The sequence below is a fragment of the Clinocottus analis genome, unplaced genomic scaffold (assembly GCF_023055335.1).
Source record: "Clinocottus analis isolate CAN_PGR_092001 unplaced genomic scaffold, fCliAna1.0.p SCAF_14, whole genome shotgun sequence".
Lineage (NCBI taxonomy): Eukaryota > Metazoa > Chordata > Actinopteri > Perciformes > Cottidae > Clinocottus > Clinocottus analis.
In genome coordinates, this window is record NW_027175865.1 from 10,287,806 (window position 1) to 10,304,729 (window position 16,924).

At 41.0% G+C, this 16,924-nt stretch overlaps 1 protein-coding gene across 2 annotated transcripts in view; it reads left to right on the forward strand.

The window, feature by feature from the left end:
- Positions 1-16,357, forward strand: part of rapgef5a (Rap guanine nucleotide exchange factor (GEF) 5a) — a 43,833-nt gene extending 27,476 nt beyond the window's left edge. For both annotated transcript variants that reach the window (XM_068575020.1, XM_068575021.1), the window contains 17 exons: positions 800-945; positions 1,945-2,045; positions 5,370-5,448; positions 5,618-5,762; positions 7,463-7,554; positions 7,693-7,723; positions 8,219-8,297; positions 8,629-8,778; positions 9,243-9,340; positions 10,304-10,426; positions 10,806-10,984; positions 11,103-11,193; positions 11,273-11,323; positions 11,467-11,554; positions 11,705-11,769; positions 13,142-13,196; positions 13,534-16,357. In XM_068575020.1, coding sequence (XP_068431121.1) covers positions 800-945; positions 1,945-2,045; positions 5,370-5,448; positions 5,618-5,762; positions 7,463-7,554; positions 7,693-7,723; positions 8,219-8,297; positions 8,629-8,778; positions 9,243-9,340; positions 10,304-10,426; positions 10,806-10,984; positions 11,103-11,193; positions 11,273-11,323; positions 11,467-11,554; positions 11,705-11,769; positions 13,142-13,196; positions 13,534-13,652 — 1,692 coding nt within the window. In that variant the 3' untranslated portion in view covers positions 13,653-16,357. The remainder of the gene's footprint in view (positions 1-799; positions 946-1,944; positions 2,046-5,369; positions 5,449-5,617; positions 5,763-7,462; positions 7,555-7,692; positions 7,724-8,218; positions 8,298-8,628; positions 8,779-9,242; positions 9,341-10,303; positions 10,427-10,805; positions 10,985-11,102; positions 11,194-11,272; positions 11,324-11,466; positions 11,555-11,704; positions 11,770-13,141; positions 13,197-13,533) is intronic.
- Positions 16,358-16,924: the final 567 nt, after the last annotated feature.

The following is a 16,924-nucleotide window of genomic DNA, read 5'->3' on the forward strand; positions in this document are numbered from 1 at the left end:
GCAGGTGTGTGTGTGTGTGTGTGTGTGTGTGTGTGTGTGTGTGTGTGTGTGTGTTACAGATCAAGTTGCTTTTCATTTTCGGAGCAGGTCATCATTTCAAGTGTCAGTCTACATCCCCAGATGGACCCATTGTTATTTATTGCACAATCGCTTTGCTTTTGCAGGCAGGAAATGCAATACTTCCCTGTGAAGGCAACAGAATCTGCGCCCACGTGTGTGGACTGGGGACTGATTGGGTGTGTGCTGCATGTGTGTACGTGTAGCAGAGAAACTTTTTAATCTTAAGTGAAAGGTTCTGGACGCAAGAGCCTGTTTGATACCGGATATTATAGGACCAGACAATGTCAACATGATTTTACAAAGGCATTACACAAAAAATCTTAAACTTAGTGAATAATAATATAATTGTGACTAAGGACAGTTTTCATGGATGAATCGTGGTTTTAGGTGCACAATTTCTTCCCTAAATTAAAGTTTATAGATTACCACAATTATCTCTTTGGCATTTCAAGCATCATATACACAGAAACCAATACATATAGTCCTGTAATAGTGGTACCTCTGCTGGACACACCCTTATTCTGTTCTCTTCCTTGGTATGTAAAGCTTTGAGGATGACTAATGATACATTGCATCAATTGTATTGCCTGTCGAGGCTGAAAGTATCTAACGTTGGGAAAAACATCCAATGTCTTCACTCCCTTAAATCGCGTTCCAACAGTTTTGTCCTTGTTTCACTTTGTGACATGTCTCTCTCTCTCTCTCTCTCTCTTTCTCTCTCTCTCTCTCTCTCCCTCAGGAGGCGGTGGGGAGGGTTTGTCTGAAGGAGAGAGGGCGGGATGTGTTGGTGTTGCGGAGAGTGACATCATCAGTGACGTCGCCGTCTGACCGGCCCTCACCCACGTCGTCAGGGGGCGGATCCAGAGAGGAAGATTGTGACAAGAGGTCAGTAATTTCTCCTACATAATAAGTGCCTTCTAGTCCAAATCAACAGTTGCAACAAAAACATAATCATAGTACTCCTCCCTCTTGTTTTTAGTTTTCATACTTTGGGATTTCAAGTTGTAACCACACACTCTCGCACATACATGCAAAATGAGTAGTGCTGTCAACACTGTGTGTGTGTGTGTGTGTGTGTGTGTGTGTGTGTGTGTGTGTGTGTGTGTGTGTGTGTGTGTGTGTGTATAGATAGATAATGTATGCTTTAGCTACTGGCACAGTGCTGGAAGAAGAGAATGGCTTTTTTGTTTTCAGCTGAAAGGGAAACAGTTGACACCAAGACTGGTTTACTTCCTTCCACAAATCAGTGTGTGCATTTAGGATCGCTTGTATGTGTGTTTGTGCCTGTAAAAAAGATTTTCCTCAAAGTAAATTTCTTTGTGTGGTGTTTGTGTGTTTTTAGGTCAGTGTGTGCCAAGACCTAAGGCACAATGCAGGGAGTGTCAGTGACAGGCAGGTTAAGTGGGTGTGTGTATGTCTGCGTGTGTACAGTGTTCAGCTTCTTCAGTAGCAATCAGTTCCCTCTGAGTGCTACAAGCTGAGGGAGGATTTTAATCTCCGGAGCTCCTAGCTGACAGGGGCACGCTGCAAGGCAGTTCACCCCACAGGAGAGCACCCTACTGGGCATGCAACGCTTAGATGAGGACGGATCATCTGGAAGTGTTGAGATATGAAGATGACAACTGAGCTAGCTACGCTTGCAAAGGCAGAGGAGGACATATGTGATGAAGATGAGGAGGGTGATGATGATGACGTGGATAGCAATGATGATGAAGATGGTAGCAGTTCAGAAATCTGTACATTTGATGTTCCGTATTTTCGCTACATTGATGACGACGATGCGGAGGAGCTTAAGGAGAAAGAGAGGGAGGGAGGATGGAGGGATGGAAGTGGTCAATCCTTGAGGTCTAGTGAGGAAGATTGTTGCAACTCTTCATCTTACAGGTATGTGGTGGTGTCAGGGACACCGCTCAAGATCTTGGAGCATCTGCTGAGTGACCTGCGGTTGGACGACCAAAGAGGGGCGCCAGAGAGCAGGGAGAGCGGTAAGTTTGTCGACGTACATGTGAACACACGTTCTGTAAACTTGTGTTGGAGGTCATATGTAGGAACAAAGTGTGTGTGTCTCCATAAAAAGATATATACTAGTACAACGATAGTTAGAGGACGGTTAGACAGTTTGTCATAAAGAAGACGTGATGTTTGTCTCAAGGTTTGTTTAAAAAAAAGACTCCCCGCCCTCTCATTCCAAGGAATTTTAGTTTCATTGGCACACAACACGTTTCAACACAGCCCAGCTTGGACTTTTCCACTGTGTGTGTGTGTGTGTGTGTGTGTGTGTGTGTGTGTGTGTGTGTGTGTGTGTGTGTGTGTATCAGTGTGTATGCATTCATTCAGCCAAGTCATTGCCTGTAAATATGAGGAACATTCAGGAGGTTAAATGCGCTAATGAGTTTGTGAAACGATTTCCCTGAAGAGCTGGAGGCATTTCTGCTGAAAACAATTTCAGTGGGCTGTTAACTGTCATTTTCAAAAGTGACAGTCTACCTTATAGCCACTGGGCTCTTTAACCGCAGCAGTTAAATGGAAATGTTTTGTCATTTGGTTAATAGCAGCGAGTTAGCTCAAAGACCACATCTTAAGTAGTAGTAGTAGTAGTAGTAGTAGTAGTAGTAGTAGTCGTTTAGGTATGTGAAAGCTGTGTAAAAGACATTGGTAACCCTGTTAACATTTGATTTTGTCAAATCAAAATCTGCCTGTGCCATGGACAAAGGCAGTATGTTTTTGGGTTGTTTATTTGTTTGTCGAACATCCTCTTGAACTCAAGGATGACTTTGGTGGGTAAAGGTCAAGGTCATTGTGAGGTCACAAAACACACACACACACACATATATATATATATATATATATATATATATATATATATATATATATATATATATATATATATATATATATATCACCATGAAGCCCATGTCCTGTAAAGTTATCATTTTATCACACAGAGACATCTGGGTCTCAACCTGTATTTGATACGAACCTGCTCTCTTTGAAGACAAGGCGTCTTTATGTAGCGACTCCTCAGCAGCACCAGTTCCCAGTAGTCCACAGGGAGCCATCTCACTGAATTGCAGGAAGCAAAAGAAAAAAAGAGTAAGAGAGATAAATGTAGCAGAGAGAGAGAGAGAGAGAGAGAGAGAGAGAGAGAGAGAGAGAGAGAGAGAGAGAGAGAACTGAGATGGCCTTTGTGTTGGAGAACCCCCTGATATTCATTCACCGAAAAGACACACTTGTATTTTTTCTTCTTCTAAGAAGGCAGAAGCAGGGATCCAGATCAAAAGCATGTGTATGTTTGTCTCTCTTTGTCTCTGTATCTGTCTATTTTTTTGTATATGTGCACTGAATAAACATTTGTGCACTGAATATACATATGTGCACTGAATATACATGTGTGTGTGTGTGTGTGTGTGTGTGTGTGTGTGTGTGTGTGTGTGTGTGTGTGTGTGTGTGTGTGTGTGTGTGTGTGTGTGTGGGCCCTCTGGGGTGGTGCTGAGCATCAGTGTGCCGTTTTAGTGGGCTTAGCTGTGCAGCATGTTGAACAGGCTCGAACATGCTTCCATAGACAGAGGCAGAGCGCGATTACCCCAACCACTCCGTCCCATGCGCACATAAGAAAAACACACAACAAAAAACACAGCAGCAGATAACTGCGATTAGTTCAGCACGCACACATTTTCTCCCTTTTTCCTTTCTCTCTCTCAAGAGATAAAGACCCCAAGGTCAGAGCTGAATGAGTTATTCATCAGGGTGCGGTGTGTGTCTGTGTGTACTGCTGTGTCTATGAGTGCATGTGTTTGACTTTGTGCGTGCCAGCGGGCAATCGCAGAGGGCATATGTTGAAGATAAAAATGGAGATTTATCATCACAGAGAGCTGAGAGTGCGCGAGCGTAGGAGGAGAGTAGTGGAGGGAGAAAATGTAACCGCCAAGAAGGAGAAAATTAAAAATGGGGACGTGGGGAGAAGGGGGTGGACGAGGAGAGTTTGATGGAGAGAGTGAGAGAGGGAAATAGAAGTCAGAAAAAAAGACTGATAGCCGGTCAACAAGGAGCTCTACAGAAATTGAGTCAACAGGATTTTGCAAAAGTGATAAGCTCAGTCAGGCCTGCCTAAAGAAATGTCTTGAGAAAAGTTGTATTTTTATTTCTTAAGAGAAGACAGTTGATCAAATATTAATGCCACAGCCTTTGCTCAGTCTTCTATAATTGATTTCTTTGCTCTCTGCCCGGCAGAGCCATATTTGGGTCACACTTTTGCCCAGAGAAAGAGTTTGACACCACACACACATGCACACACATCACAGTACCTCATTACCCATCTGGCACGAGGACTGTTTATATTCGGTTCTTACCCATTGAACACCTGCTGAGTCTCTCTCTCACACACACACACACACACACACACACACACACACACACACACACACACACGTACACTAACACACACATACACACTAATACTTGTCATCTTGCACATTTACTTTGTCTACTGATGAATTTCTGAAGTTTTTGAAGTTGTTATATGAGCCGAGAGAAATAAATTATTGCTTTGCTTCTTCCTAAAATATTTGTCTATTATATATTTTGTACAAAGTAGTCAATAATCAAAGCTATACCTTTGGGATGAAGACATCTTATAGAGCTAATAGTAATTTAAAAAAACGTAAACTATAACAAAAACCTCTCATCTTCTTCTTGGCTGTTTGGGTGTAGACAAAAAATGTGTAGGAAATTATGCACACAGGACATTTTAGATGTTTTGAAATGGTGTCACCATAAAATACATATCCTCTTTTTAGGTTGATATGGCTAATATCATTGCAAAGAATTACATTTACACATCCAACACACACAGAACAGCATTAACATTCATTATGAGTGATGAATGTAAGTCAAATTTTTACTCTTCTTTTAGCTCAGATTTTTGTCTCCACCAACTCCTGAGGGAAATGTCTGTCTCTTTAGCTGCTAAATGCTCCACTATGTTCACCAGCTATTAACTTTGTCCATCTGCAGCACTGTTCCAATTACACATAATTGTTTTTAATCCATTGTTGATGAATTATTCATTGTCGCTAGTCTAAAGCTACTTCAGTTGAAAATGGGAAGGATCATTCTTAAAGTTCTGTTTGAAGTCTATTTGTAATGGAGCTGACACAAAGAGCACACACTGATTGGTCTCCACTCACTGAAGGAATCAGAGGTGAAGAGAGGGACAAAGGGGGAAACTAAAACTTACTTTTGTGTGTGTTTTCACATTTTAAGTCTGCAAGGCTCTGGAAGTGACTGATGATGTGTTTCCTTTGTTTCAGAAACACTGCTGGATGACTTTCTATTGACCTACCTGGTGTTCATGTCCACCAATGACCTTTGTCAGGCTCTGCTAGGACAATATCCTTACTGGCAAACCCGTTCACATGATCACACACACACACACACACACACACACACACACACACACACACACACACACACACACACACACACACACACTCACACACACACTAATCCTTTCAGACGGCACCACACTGTTCTTCGTTGTCTCCTTGACTACTCTCACTTATAGCAGTGCTCGGTGCAGGGGCCAGGAGGAGGGCAAAGACGCTCTCTTCAGGAAGCGTAAAGTACTGCAGCTGGTCTCCCACTGGAGCAGGCTCTACAAGGACTTCCTGAAAGAAGAGGAGCACGTCAGGAGCTTCATGAAGGTACGGCCCTCCTACCGTTCAGCAGCACATCCGTTTTTCTTTTCTTTTCACTCTGTCTCTCGTATTCAAACAGTATAATGAGTTTGATCCTCTGGTGACCTTTCACACGAAGGAACATAAAAAGCCTGGTTCATCTTCATTTGCCTCTCCGTCTCATTCATTCATGGGGTTGTTTTTCTGCCGACAGGACATCAAGCATTTTGTGGAGACATAGAGCTGAAAAGTGTGCGTGTGTTTGTCTGATCCTTTTGTTTGCTGCATCTCCTGTTAAACTGAAATGTGTTTCAACTTTCTCCCAACTAGGTCTCCAATCTAGTTGATGTTTTATATTTTATCCTTCTGACAAAGCAAACTAATAAGACAGAAACAGATTACACGCACCTTCTTAATGCATCATATGAAGAATAATGGCAACAAGTAATGCATCCAAAAATGAATTATTCGATCATTAAATGTACAAAATACAGTATAGTATCTTCACCGGATGTCGTAGGCATTGAAAACACATATTTTATTTTCACCTTTCTCATGACAAAAAGTAGGAGAGGAAATGTAACTGCAGAGAAGGAGAAAATGAAAAATGGGGATGTCGAAATACAAATCCAACGGCTGCTTGTGTCAACTGTGTTCCTGCTGTATTTTCACATGTTTGGCTGAATTGGATTTCAATCCCGTGACAAACGTGACACTAAAAGTGAAACACACAAAAACACACTCCCACAACAAGCATACACACTCACAACAAGCACACACACTTACAACAAGCGCGCACACTCACAACAAGCACACACACTCACAACAAGCGCACACACTCACCGATCACTTGTCCCTCCGTAACCTGGTGGCGGCTTCGGTGCCGGGTTGCCATGGAAACCAAAGTGCAAGGGTTGGCATGGGTATAATAATCTCATATGGAGTGCGTAACCCAGGTGATGGTTGCCTAGTAACAGGAATAGGAGGGGAATCGGGATGAGAGGCTACGGTGGGTCAATGACGGCGATAAGCAGGTGTTTGGAGAGGTGTGTGTGTGTGTGTGTGTGTGTGTGTGTGTGTTGGAGGGGAACATTGCAAGTCTGTCGCTGCCTCCTGAGCTTTTCATGCTACGTATTTATTCTCCGACCTGCACAAAAAGACACAGCGTGTGCGTTGTCAACCATTTCAGTCCAAGGTGGAGGATTTGTCTGATGTAAGCGGCCTACGCAGCGTCACTTACACTTGATGGTACTCAGGAAATGAGCTGCACACCGTGATGTTACTGCCGTGCCATTTTGTTACATTTCATACTTTACCATACTTTGCCTCTTTGTCCTTCTTGTCCTTGATTCATTTTGGCTTACCTTTCATTCAGACTTGTACAGTTAGAAGTTTGCTACACCTTAATTACAAACTAACTTTTCTTACTACTGTTATCAGTACATATTTTGAAAAAATTGCCAACTGACTTTGAGATTTATTCTTCTACACCACTACTAATTAAGACGAGGGGAATTTAATTTACCATGCTAAAAGCATTGAAAAGGGATTTTGGCAAACAAATCTGTAAAAAAAAAAAAAGAACCTTTAGGGAGCATCCAAAGACGAAGGAGTTTCAATGCTATTTCCAGTGTGCAGCCTTACTGATGGACCAAACAACCATATTCAACTAGACAAACCAAAAGAAAGTGTCAACATTATTGTTTTCTTCTCCCACTCTCTGTTAGACCTTGTACAGGTGTGTTTTAGAAGATCTGTATGAGTTCCCCACACTGGAGAAAGACCTGAAGGAGTTCCAGAAACTTCTGCGTCGCAGACAGTAAGAGTGTTTGTTTTTGCACAAGGACTTTGTCCTCTGTGTTGGATATGACTGCCTGTCACTGTGTGTGTCTGTGTGTGTTTTGTTTTTTTCATGCCAACCTGCATCCCTCCTCACTTGCTTATTTCTGTCTTGTAGCACTGTCGATGACTGTCCTCCAAGCCAAAAGGTAAGCCAGGGGGGGAGGGGGGGAGGTGTATTTGAGGGAATATTTACTACATCCATGCTGCATTTGACTGATATAACCTCACATCTTTAACTTTCAAATTCTTTAATTGTAGATATAAAAATATGATGGTGGGGTTGGAGTAATTTTTTCCAAACCAGTCAAAGTAACAAGTTCCTGATTATCGGAGCCTATGTTAAGTAACAATCCCAGCATTTGACTGAGTTGATTAGGCAAGGCCTTTGAGTAAAAACCACACAAATAGTTTTTTTTTTCTGGATAAAAAATTATCAATTGCAGGTATTTTTGGACTGGAGAGGTTTTGATACGACTTGGTGCTGGGTTATTTTTGCCGCATTTCAGCAGATAGAAGCTCAACTGTAATAATTAAATCTGAGCTGTATGGGTGTTGATACATATGTTATCAGCACATCAATATTCTCAATAAAGTATAAATACAGTATTATACATCGCTATGTTTTTTCTGCTCTCCTTCAGAGTAAACAAATGTATCAACAGTTGAGTTTGAAGGAAAACAGTTTGCAGCTCAGAAGTCCACCGACTGATACTCGAGAGGGTGAGGAGCAAACACAAACACACTCGTACGCAACACAAAACACACTGCCGAGTACTGTACGTAATTATAATGTCAGACTGTGAGTTTTAATGCCATTGTACAAATGCAAATTTACAGCGTGTGTTGTTGTTGTTGTTCATTAGCCTGAGTACTTGACTAAAATGAACTTGAGTCTCTGTAAATACTCAAGTTTTTTCTCTGCATTTGCTTCATTATGGTTTAACAGTATTTCAGTGTTTCTCTTTTAGCCATTTAAAGTGTTACATAAACACATTTACATTATACAAACAGTACATTCACTGACTTACGATCATTTCTCTATATCTCTTAGTCATTTGTTGCGTGCACGTGAGCACTGACTCCTACATGAGTGTTCACACACACCCCTCACTGGAGGCCCATGAAATGCTAAGAATTGTGGGTCAGAAGATGGACCGAGCAGAAGAAGACATGGTACTTGCTGTGGCGTCGCACACTGGAGGTAAACACGCAAACGCTCAAAGAAATGCATGAAAATGTTTTGGTCGGTTTGGTGAAGTTTACATCCGTACCTTACGGGTGGCAGAAACTGTACTTCACGCTTACTCTTTCAACAGTTCATCTACTACTTCTGCCTATTACAACTACATGAGCTATAGTTATTTCAAACATTGCAATTAACTTTCTATTTTAACCATTTATCCAATACTTTTTAACAATTACAATCATTCTTAAGTTACTTTTAGTTGGAGTTAATTATTTGTTAATTAATTTTAACTAACTATTTTTTAACTTTTAGTTAGCTAGTTTGTTCCTTTTTCCAGCTATTTCAAAATCTTTCCACATATTCCTTGGAAACTGCAAAAGTGCACCCTGGGGTACAAGTACCCTGTGTTGGAAATCACTGTTCTACGCTATTGGCTCTAAATTGTTATCATCGTCTCTCTCTTTCCTTTGTCTCTGCAGAGCGGAGGGTGTTACAGCCCAGTGACTGTGTGTATTCAGAGTCGATGACCCCACAGGGAAAGCTTGTGGCCTGTCGCAGGGATCTCACTGAGATTCTGGTATTTAAAAACTGTTGTTTGTGCTTTTGTCTTTCTGCAACACTCAATCTCAGTGTTTCAAAAGCATTCATAGAGACTAAAGATGTAAATTCCAGGATTAAAGACAACCACAACCTCTCAAATATGTGATTATTTCGGCATTTGCTGCCTCTGATATTGTCTTCTTCCGGCTAAATCATGCATGAAAATAAATATTCTAAATCCCCAACTGACATATTTTCACCGTGTTATGATGAGTCATGGAATATAAGCAAGCCAGAAAGACTTAAGCCAGGTGATTGTTATTAACTCTGACTCAATAGGAGAGAAAAGGTGTGAGCCACAATTATGTTGTTGTTGCCCAACCGTGACAGCAGACTTGGACAGTGCTGTATCAGGGTAAAGTCTAATTTTGTAATGCCACGTTTTTCACAGTGGAGCTTTAGCTGTGTATTCTTAAATAGTTTTGCAAAATAGGGCATTTTAGGAACTTCAGTTCAAGGGATTTTGTTTTCTTTAGGATAGGTATATTTAACAGCCTATTATTAACAAACCAGGAGATGCTCTACATTTGACTTATTTACTGTCCCACTAGTAGGCTGGTAGGCAATGTGTAGTTCAGTTTAGCTTATTGTCTGCTGAGTCAATGTTCTATTGTCAGGCTTGTAAATGCAGACTTTTTGTTGTTACTGTGACCTGTAACCAGAGCTGTAAAGAAGAATTGTGCTGGAGGAATCAGCGCTCCCCTCTCAGCTTTCAGTTCTGCTTGTATAGAGTCAGGAGGCATTTGCTTTAATGGCTATTGTTTCTTTGGCCAATGGCTCATTGTCCTAGAGGTTATTATGAAGTGGAAATGTTGTCGCTATTGCTTATTTCGAGATAACACTATTACTGTAAATACACAGCTCCTGTGCATGTGTACAGTATATACTGCATTTGTTGTGTCTTTCTGTATGCTAGCTTAACTTTCCTTTTTGTGTGAAGCCTCCTCTAACGGACAGTGCTGAGCTAAGCAAGAGGCCGGTGCGACTCCTCGGTATTAACACCTGGGATGTGGCGGCTGCTCTCACACACCTGGACTGGAGCCTCTTCAAATCCATCCACGAGGTACACACTCTCACACAGACACAGACACACAAATATATGCATGTGGTGTGTGCACATCATTTATCGTTAATTCATATTTATGGAAGAGATTTCTGGAACAAAAGCATTAAAAATGCAAATTCACTGCAAGACTCGCTGGATCATGAGTACAGAAAGTATATTTAGGAAATCTAGACTGTGTTTTTTCAATTCTCAAATGGTTCTTTTCTTTTCTTATGATTGTAAATGGAATTTTTGTGGAGTTTTTGACTGTTGACGGACAAAACGAGCAATTATTCAGATGTCATCTTTGGATCTGAAAATGGGATCAGATATTTTTGGGCATTCCTCTAAAAAGCTTGATGACTTTCACTCACACTCCCCCTCCCTCCACATGCAGCAAGAGCTCGCTTACTACACCCTCAGCCGTATTCCTGGTACCGGCCACACGGCGGCGCTCTCAGTGCTGCTCCAGCGCTGTAACGAGGTCCAGCAGTGGGTCATGTCCGAGGTGCTCATGTGTGTGTCACTCAACAAGAGAGTACAGCTGCTTAAGAAATTCATCAAGATCGCAGCTCAGTAAGATCACACAGATACACCCTCTCAGAAATATACACAAATACAAGTGCATGTATCAAACACATTACGATTTCTATGCACTGTGATAAATTTGTTTTACATTTTTGTGTGTCTGTAGTTGTAAAGCCCAAAGAAATTTGAATTCTGCATTTGCCATCATCATGGGTTTAAACACAGCATCTGTCAGCCGACTCAACCAAACCTGGGAGGTAAGTGTCTGTATTGCTGTGTTTAGTGTATTTATGAAAGTGCTTTAAAAAGGATTCTGACCAAACCCCCTCCTTTCAGAAATGTCCAGGGAAGTTCAAGAAGCTTTTTTCAGAGTTGGAGCTCATCACGGTGAGACTTACTCAAAAGATGAAAATAGATGCAAAACTAGAAATATGTTCCTGTTTATTTGACTTGATAAATTCTCCTTTTCCAAGGGCTTTCTTTTTACTCTGTTTTCTCTCTTTCTTCGTCTTCCCCTCCTCTTTCTTCAGGATCCATCTCTGAACCACAAAGCCTATAGGGAAGCCTTCAAGAAGATGAAGCCTCCTAAGATCCCTTTCATGCCTCTTCTCCTGAAAGGTATAATCTCTTTCTCTCAAACACACACACACACACACACACACACACACACACACACACACACACACACACACACACACACGCACGCACACACACACACTTTCTTTTGTTGAATAAACCAATGATGAAACACTTGTCCTCTGCTCCTAGATATCACATTCATCCATGAGGGAAATAAGACCTTCCACGACAACCTTGTCAACTTTGAGAAGCTGGTAAGTTGAGTTGTTTTAAAAAAAAAAGTTCTACAATGTTTGAGTGTCACATATTAAGGCCACATATTACATTTTAAAAGACCAGTTTGAATCAGTGAAGCAATTGTTTAAATTGTTTGTGTCTTTGAACATTTGTGAACAACCCGACCTCTGTCAGGAGGTGGTTACGAAGTAGCCCCAAATGAGTGGACAAAGTCAATTTTAAAATTCCAAAACAGGCAGGATTCTCGAAATCAAAAACAGGATTACAGCAGGAAGGAACAAAAAGCAGCAACGAACCAGACGACACAGTACAACCCAACAAGGGGACAGGAGACAAACAGGGTTTAAATACAAGGGGAAGGTGAGGTTGATTGGACACAGCAGGAAGCAAATGTTAGACAATCACAGGAACAGGAAGTGCAGGGGGAACAGATGACACAAGAGGCAAGGACTTTCAACATAAAACAGGAACCCAGAAAAATGTAAAACCGTGACATTGATCACATTAATAGCAGATGCAGTCATTTATAGCGCTCTGTTGCAGTTTGCCTTTTATCCACCCTCTCACACACATGGATGGCAGCATGCTAAGATGCAAAGATATCAACCCAGTCATTAGGGCACGACCATATCTACCTACTGAGCCACAGCTGCTCTCATCATATGTTTGCTTCATAGTGATTAAACAGAGCAGAATATCACTTAAAAGAGGTAGAAACATTCTCATTGTTTTATTTGTTTTATTGATAAAACAAAAGGCCTACTCTGTTTGCCAATGTGTGAGGATTTTTTTTTTTACTGCTGCACGGCAGGACAGACACAGGTTGAAGTTTGATAGCCACAAGTTGAACACACATTTTACCCAATGGAGTGTACATTTAAAATACCAGTGAAGCCCCAGTCAAAATGTGTATTATGTAGCCAGTCACAAAGGACTCACTGTGTTATTTGTATTAAAGAACAGACGCGCCATTGCGTTGCTTTTAATGCTGCCAACTTCAAAATCCAATCACTCCTGGGTGGAAATCGAGAAAGACATTGAAACAACATCAATGGCGAACTAATCAGTTCTGTCCAATAAAAAGCACATTTCACACTAGCGCAAATGTAGTGAATGCGTTAGGTCTGCTGCAAGAGGCAGTGACCAATGATGGAGTCAGAGTGCTGTTACAGATCAACAAGTAGATTAATTTACAAATGGAAATGTATTATCATAATTTTTTATATCATAAACCAAGTGAATAATCAAGAAATTAATCAAGAAATTAATCAATAATAAACATAATCCTTTGTTCCAGCCGTTATAGTAGGTTTTATGGTGTAGTACAAATTTGATTGTGACTGTTTGGTACTGTTTTGCACTGATGCAACATGTCTCCTAAACCAACAGCATATGATTGCAGACACAGTGAGAATGATTCGCCACTGCCAAAGCGACCAGCCAGGTGAGTCTTCTCTATTTGAGCGAACTCTGTTGAAAGTCTGACCTTCAAGGGCTCTCCAGGCTCCTTCCGCTTGTGAAAAACTGTTCATTTTGATGCTCAGATCTATTCATTGTGAGGACTCCAGCGCCACCTGATGCTGAGTTTGTGTACTGCACCTGTACCACTCAGTTCTCTTTTACAGTTTCTAAGCAACCATTTCCAGACTTTTATTTTACTCTCTTTATATGGCCATAACATGGTCTGTGTTTGTCTTAAAATGTGTGTGAATGTGTGTGTTCTTCTGCAGTGAAAAGTCTTTTGTGTGAATAATTGTGCATGTTTTGTGTCGGTCTCTTAGGTAACGAGGTAATCGGGGTCGACAGTGCCGAGGTGAGGGCGAGCGTTCATTACCTGCACATTATCGACAATCAACAGACGCTTTTCGAGCTGTCACACAAGCTCGAGCCACGTGCTTAAAGACAGACGTACACAACCCCTCATAAACGCACAAAAACAAACACACCGGACACAGTGGAAATGCTAACACCGAGTATGTGTGACATGGAGAACATTTTTCACTTCATAATTCCACACACTGACACATACACTGCAACAAAATCACACCACCAGCCGGGGGTGCCAAGTGGACAATAAGGTGCCATGTAGAGCCATGACGACAGAGCTGCCGGTTCTCTAAAGGCTTTGAAACCCTGATCATGTCTTTATAAAGGCTACGTGGTTAAAAGATCTAAGTAAGTCCGTACACGCTTTGTGAAGAGATGCATCAGCAAGACAGAGGGAGCTAAACTGAGACGAAGAGAAGAAGAGGCTGTTATTAGTTTGTACAGTATCTATTGGACTGAATAGTTTTGTTATTGTGATATGATTTGGGTTATTTATGAGCCTGTTTCGCAGGTGGAATGTTTCTTTATTTCAGTTTTTCAGGTCTCATCCAGCCCTCTGGAGGCCGAGAAGGACTTAACAGCCTCTTTATCCGTTACAAACACAAAACAATCCGTTGACAAGTTAAATGTGTTTATTACCTGATGGCCACAATCTTCTCCATATCACTGGTCTCATATAATTTCATCTGCATATCACATACCTGCCTTGTGATGCATGCATATCCAGGATACATGCCATAGTTATTTAGGTGTATGATGTGGAGCTTTTTTCTGGTGATTGTGTTGTAGCCTATTATGTAAAGCAAGCAGCATCCAGGACCGGAGAAGTACAACACGTTAACGTACCAACATCTCTTTACCTTTTCTCACTGAGGCTTTTACCCAAAAATGTGCAGCCTCAGTGAGGGACAAAAGGTGCAAGGTCAACAGTGTCTGGCATGTGAAGGAGGCTTTGTGAGAGGTTTCTATTGACTGACTGACGTTGGAAACACTCGAGCGCTCCTGAACGTGCCAGAGTTCATAAACTATTGATGAGTCGTGAATATTTTTTTGTTCCCCTTTAAGTTTTAGAGTCCTGGTTGACGTACGCTTCTCTCTCTAATGTTTCTGTGTGTACAGATAAGGATCATTTTACATTGTATATACTACTGACATATGTATATTTTCCAATGTGAAATGTCACACTGAGTCCTGCAGCACAGAGAAAACTTTTTTTTTTCACCACAGAATTTGATTTCTTTGGTTAAACCTGGAATGACGTCTGATCTGTGATCATGTAAAACAGATCAGACTGGTCGCAAAGATGCTTTCTGACATTATGATGACTGATTTAAGGTGTGTGATGGTATCATGCGCTCCTTGGGTTGCTGTGGAAATCACAGAACTATTTTTCTTTATTTTGTTTTTATCAACAGATAAGTTAAGCGCCACAGACCTTTGCTAGGACAAAGCTTTAGTCAAGAAAATTATGTTTGTGAGAAGATTTTTAACTTATTTTTTACTGACTGAAAATATCACTTCAGAATAATGGAAGCACAAGGGCACAGGCCGTTATAGTAAGACTGTCTTGCTCTGTCTCAACTTTGGTTTACCCAACAATTGAACTCCTAACATTCTTTCTAAACCAGACAGATCCTTAAAAACAGCTTCCTGTTCACATGTCTGTGACACGTGGAAAACATCTATTTGTTATTCAAATCACTGAGGCAAAACTGTGTCTTGTGTGTTATGAGCATCTTAGTCACTGTGCTTTAAAGACAGACACAAATATGTCATAAACATTTAAAGATTATAAGAATAACATTCATAAAAAAGGTGGATTCCTCCTTTAATGGGAGCTTTTGCGATGTCTAAATTGTGCCACCTTGGGTTGTACCACACCAATAAGGCTGTCCTGTGGCAGCCAAACTCTTGAGGGCATTGGATTGTTGTTTCATTGCTTGTAAGTTACATCGTCTCATTTTGAAGATGCTTTCTGTAAAACCAAGTCAGTGACTCTTTGACTGCTAAAGCTGATAAATCAGAGCCATGGTCTGTTCATATTCAATGTCATAGAAAGGCCTTGTGGTAGTTATTTTTACTTTGAACTTGTACATGACGCACACATGCACAAATGCACCTCTGCTCATTGTGTTTAAAGAGCAGTATAATTGTGCTATTTACTTATTTATTGTAATATATTGTTTATTTATGTATTTTTGAGGTGACAAAAGTTCATGTGCCATGTTCAGACGTTCATGTGTCAGGTCATTCTTGAGAAGACAAAAAGTTTGTGGTTTGAAGCTGCAACGCTAGAATGTAAAAGTACTTGTCGTTATGTTTTGTGCTCACGTAAGAGCAGCAGAAGAGATAGTTGGTGTGATGATGCTCTTCTCCTTCCTCTGGTGTCAAATGCTGTAGCGGACAGGAAACCAACAGGAAGGTGTATTTAGTGTTTTATCGGCCGTAGTCATCAGTGTGTAAATTTACGTTTTTTTAAAGCAATGTTGTTTAAAACCTGTTTGCATGTTAAAACAAAAAACACAAAGTTCACAATGCAAGAGAGGACACATTGAAGGCTTTGTACTATTGTAATATTGTTGATGTGTAAATATATGCCCATGTTTGGTATGTTATTATTTATCAGTTGTAAATTAAAAAATACTCAGTCACAAAGCAATACGTCTCCCCTCGTGTCCCCTCAACCTTCTGACAGCTGAAGCCACAAGTCTTTTCTAAAGCTGCGTTTTACTATGTCAACATTTGACTGAAAAATAATAAATTATAGGTTTTATGTGACATCCCTGAGTGAGCTTATCTTTCTTTCAGATACTGTGCGGTTGTGTACAAGTGCATTTGACCATTGATCTCACACCAACAATGTAGACATCCTCTGTGAAGCATATCAAATTAGGTTGTGCTGCATACAACATACAAACATAAAGCACCTGATACTGAGAAGATATTTGATCAGATAGAGTACTTGTTTGGTGTCATTCTCAACTTGGGGAGTGCCTCAGTATGGTTTTCTTGTGTTTCTCTGTCTTTGACTCTCCTGTCGTGTCCCCTGTTGGTCTCTCTGTCTTTGACTCTCCTGTCGTGGACCTGCTGTCTACCTTGATCCCAGTTCCCCTAAACACTTGTCCCAATATTTAAACTGCGGCTTCTTTCGTGCCAGATCGTTGCGGTGACCACAGCAGATAGCGTGTCTCTCATGGCCGCTCTGATGTGTCACTGTTTGATTTACTCAACCTTACCCTGTTTCCTTGTATCTCGGCGATTAGTTTCCTGTAAGTCTCTGCCTCTGGTCTCAACTACTATAACCTAGAGCTGTCACACTACCCATGGTCTCCCTCTTATCAGCCT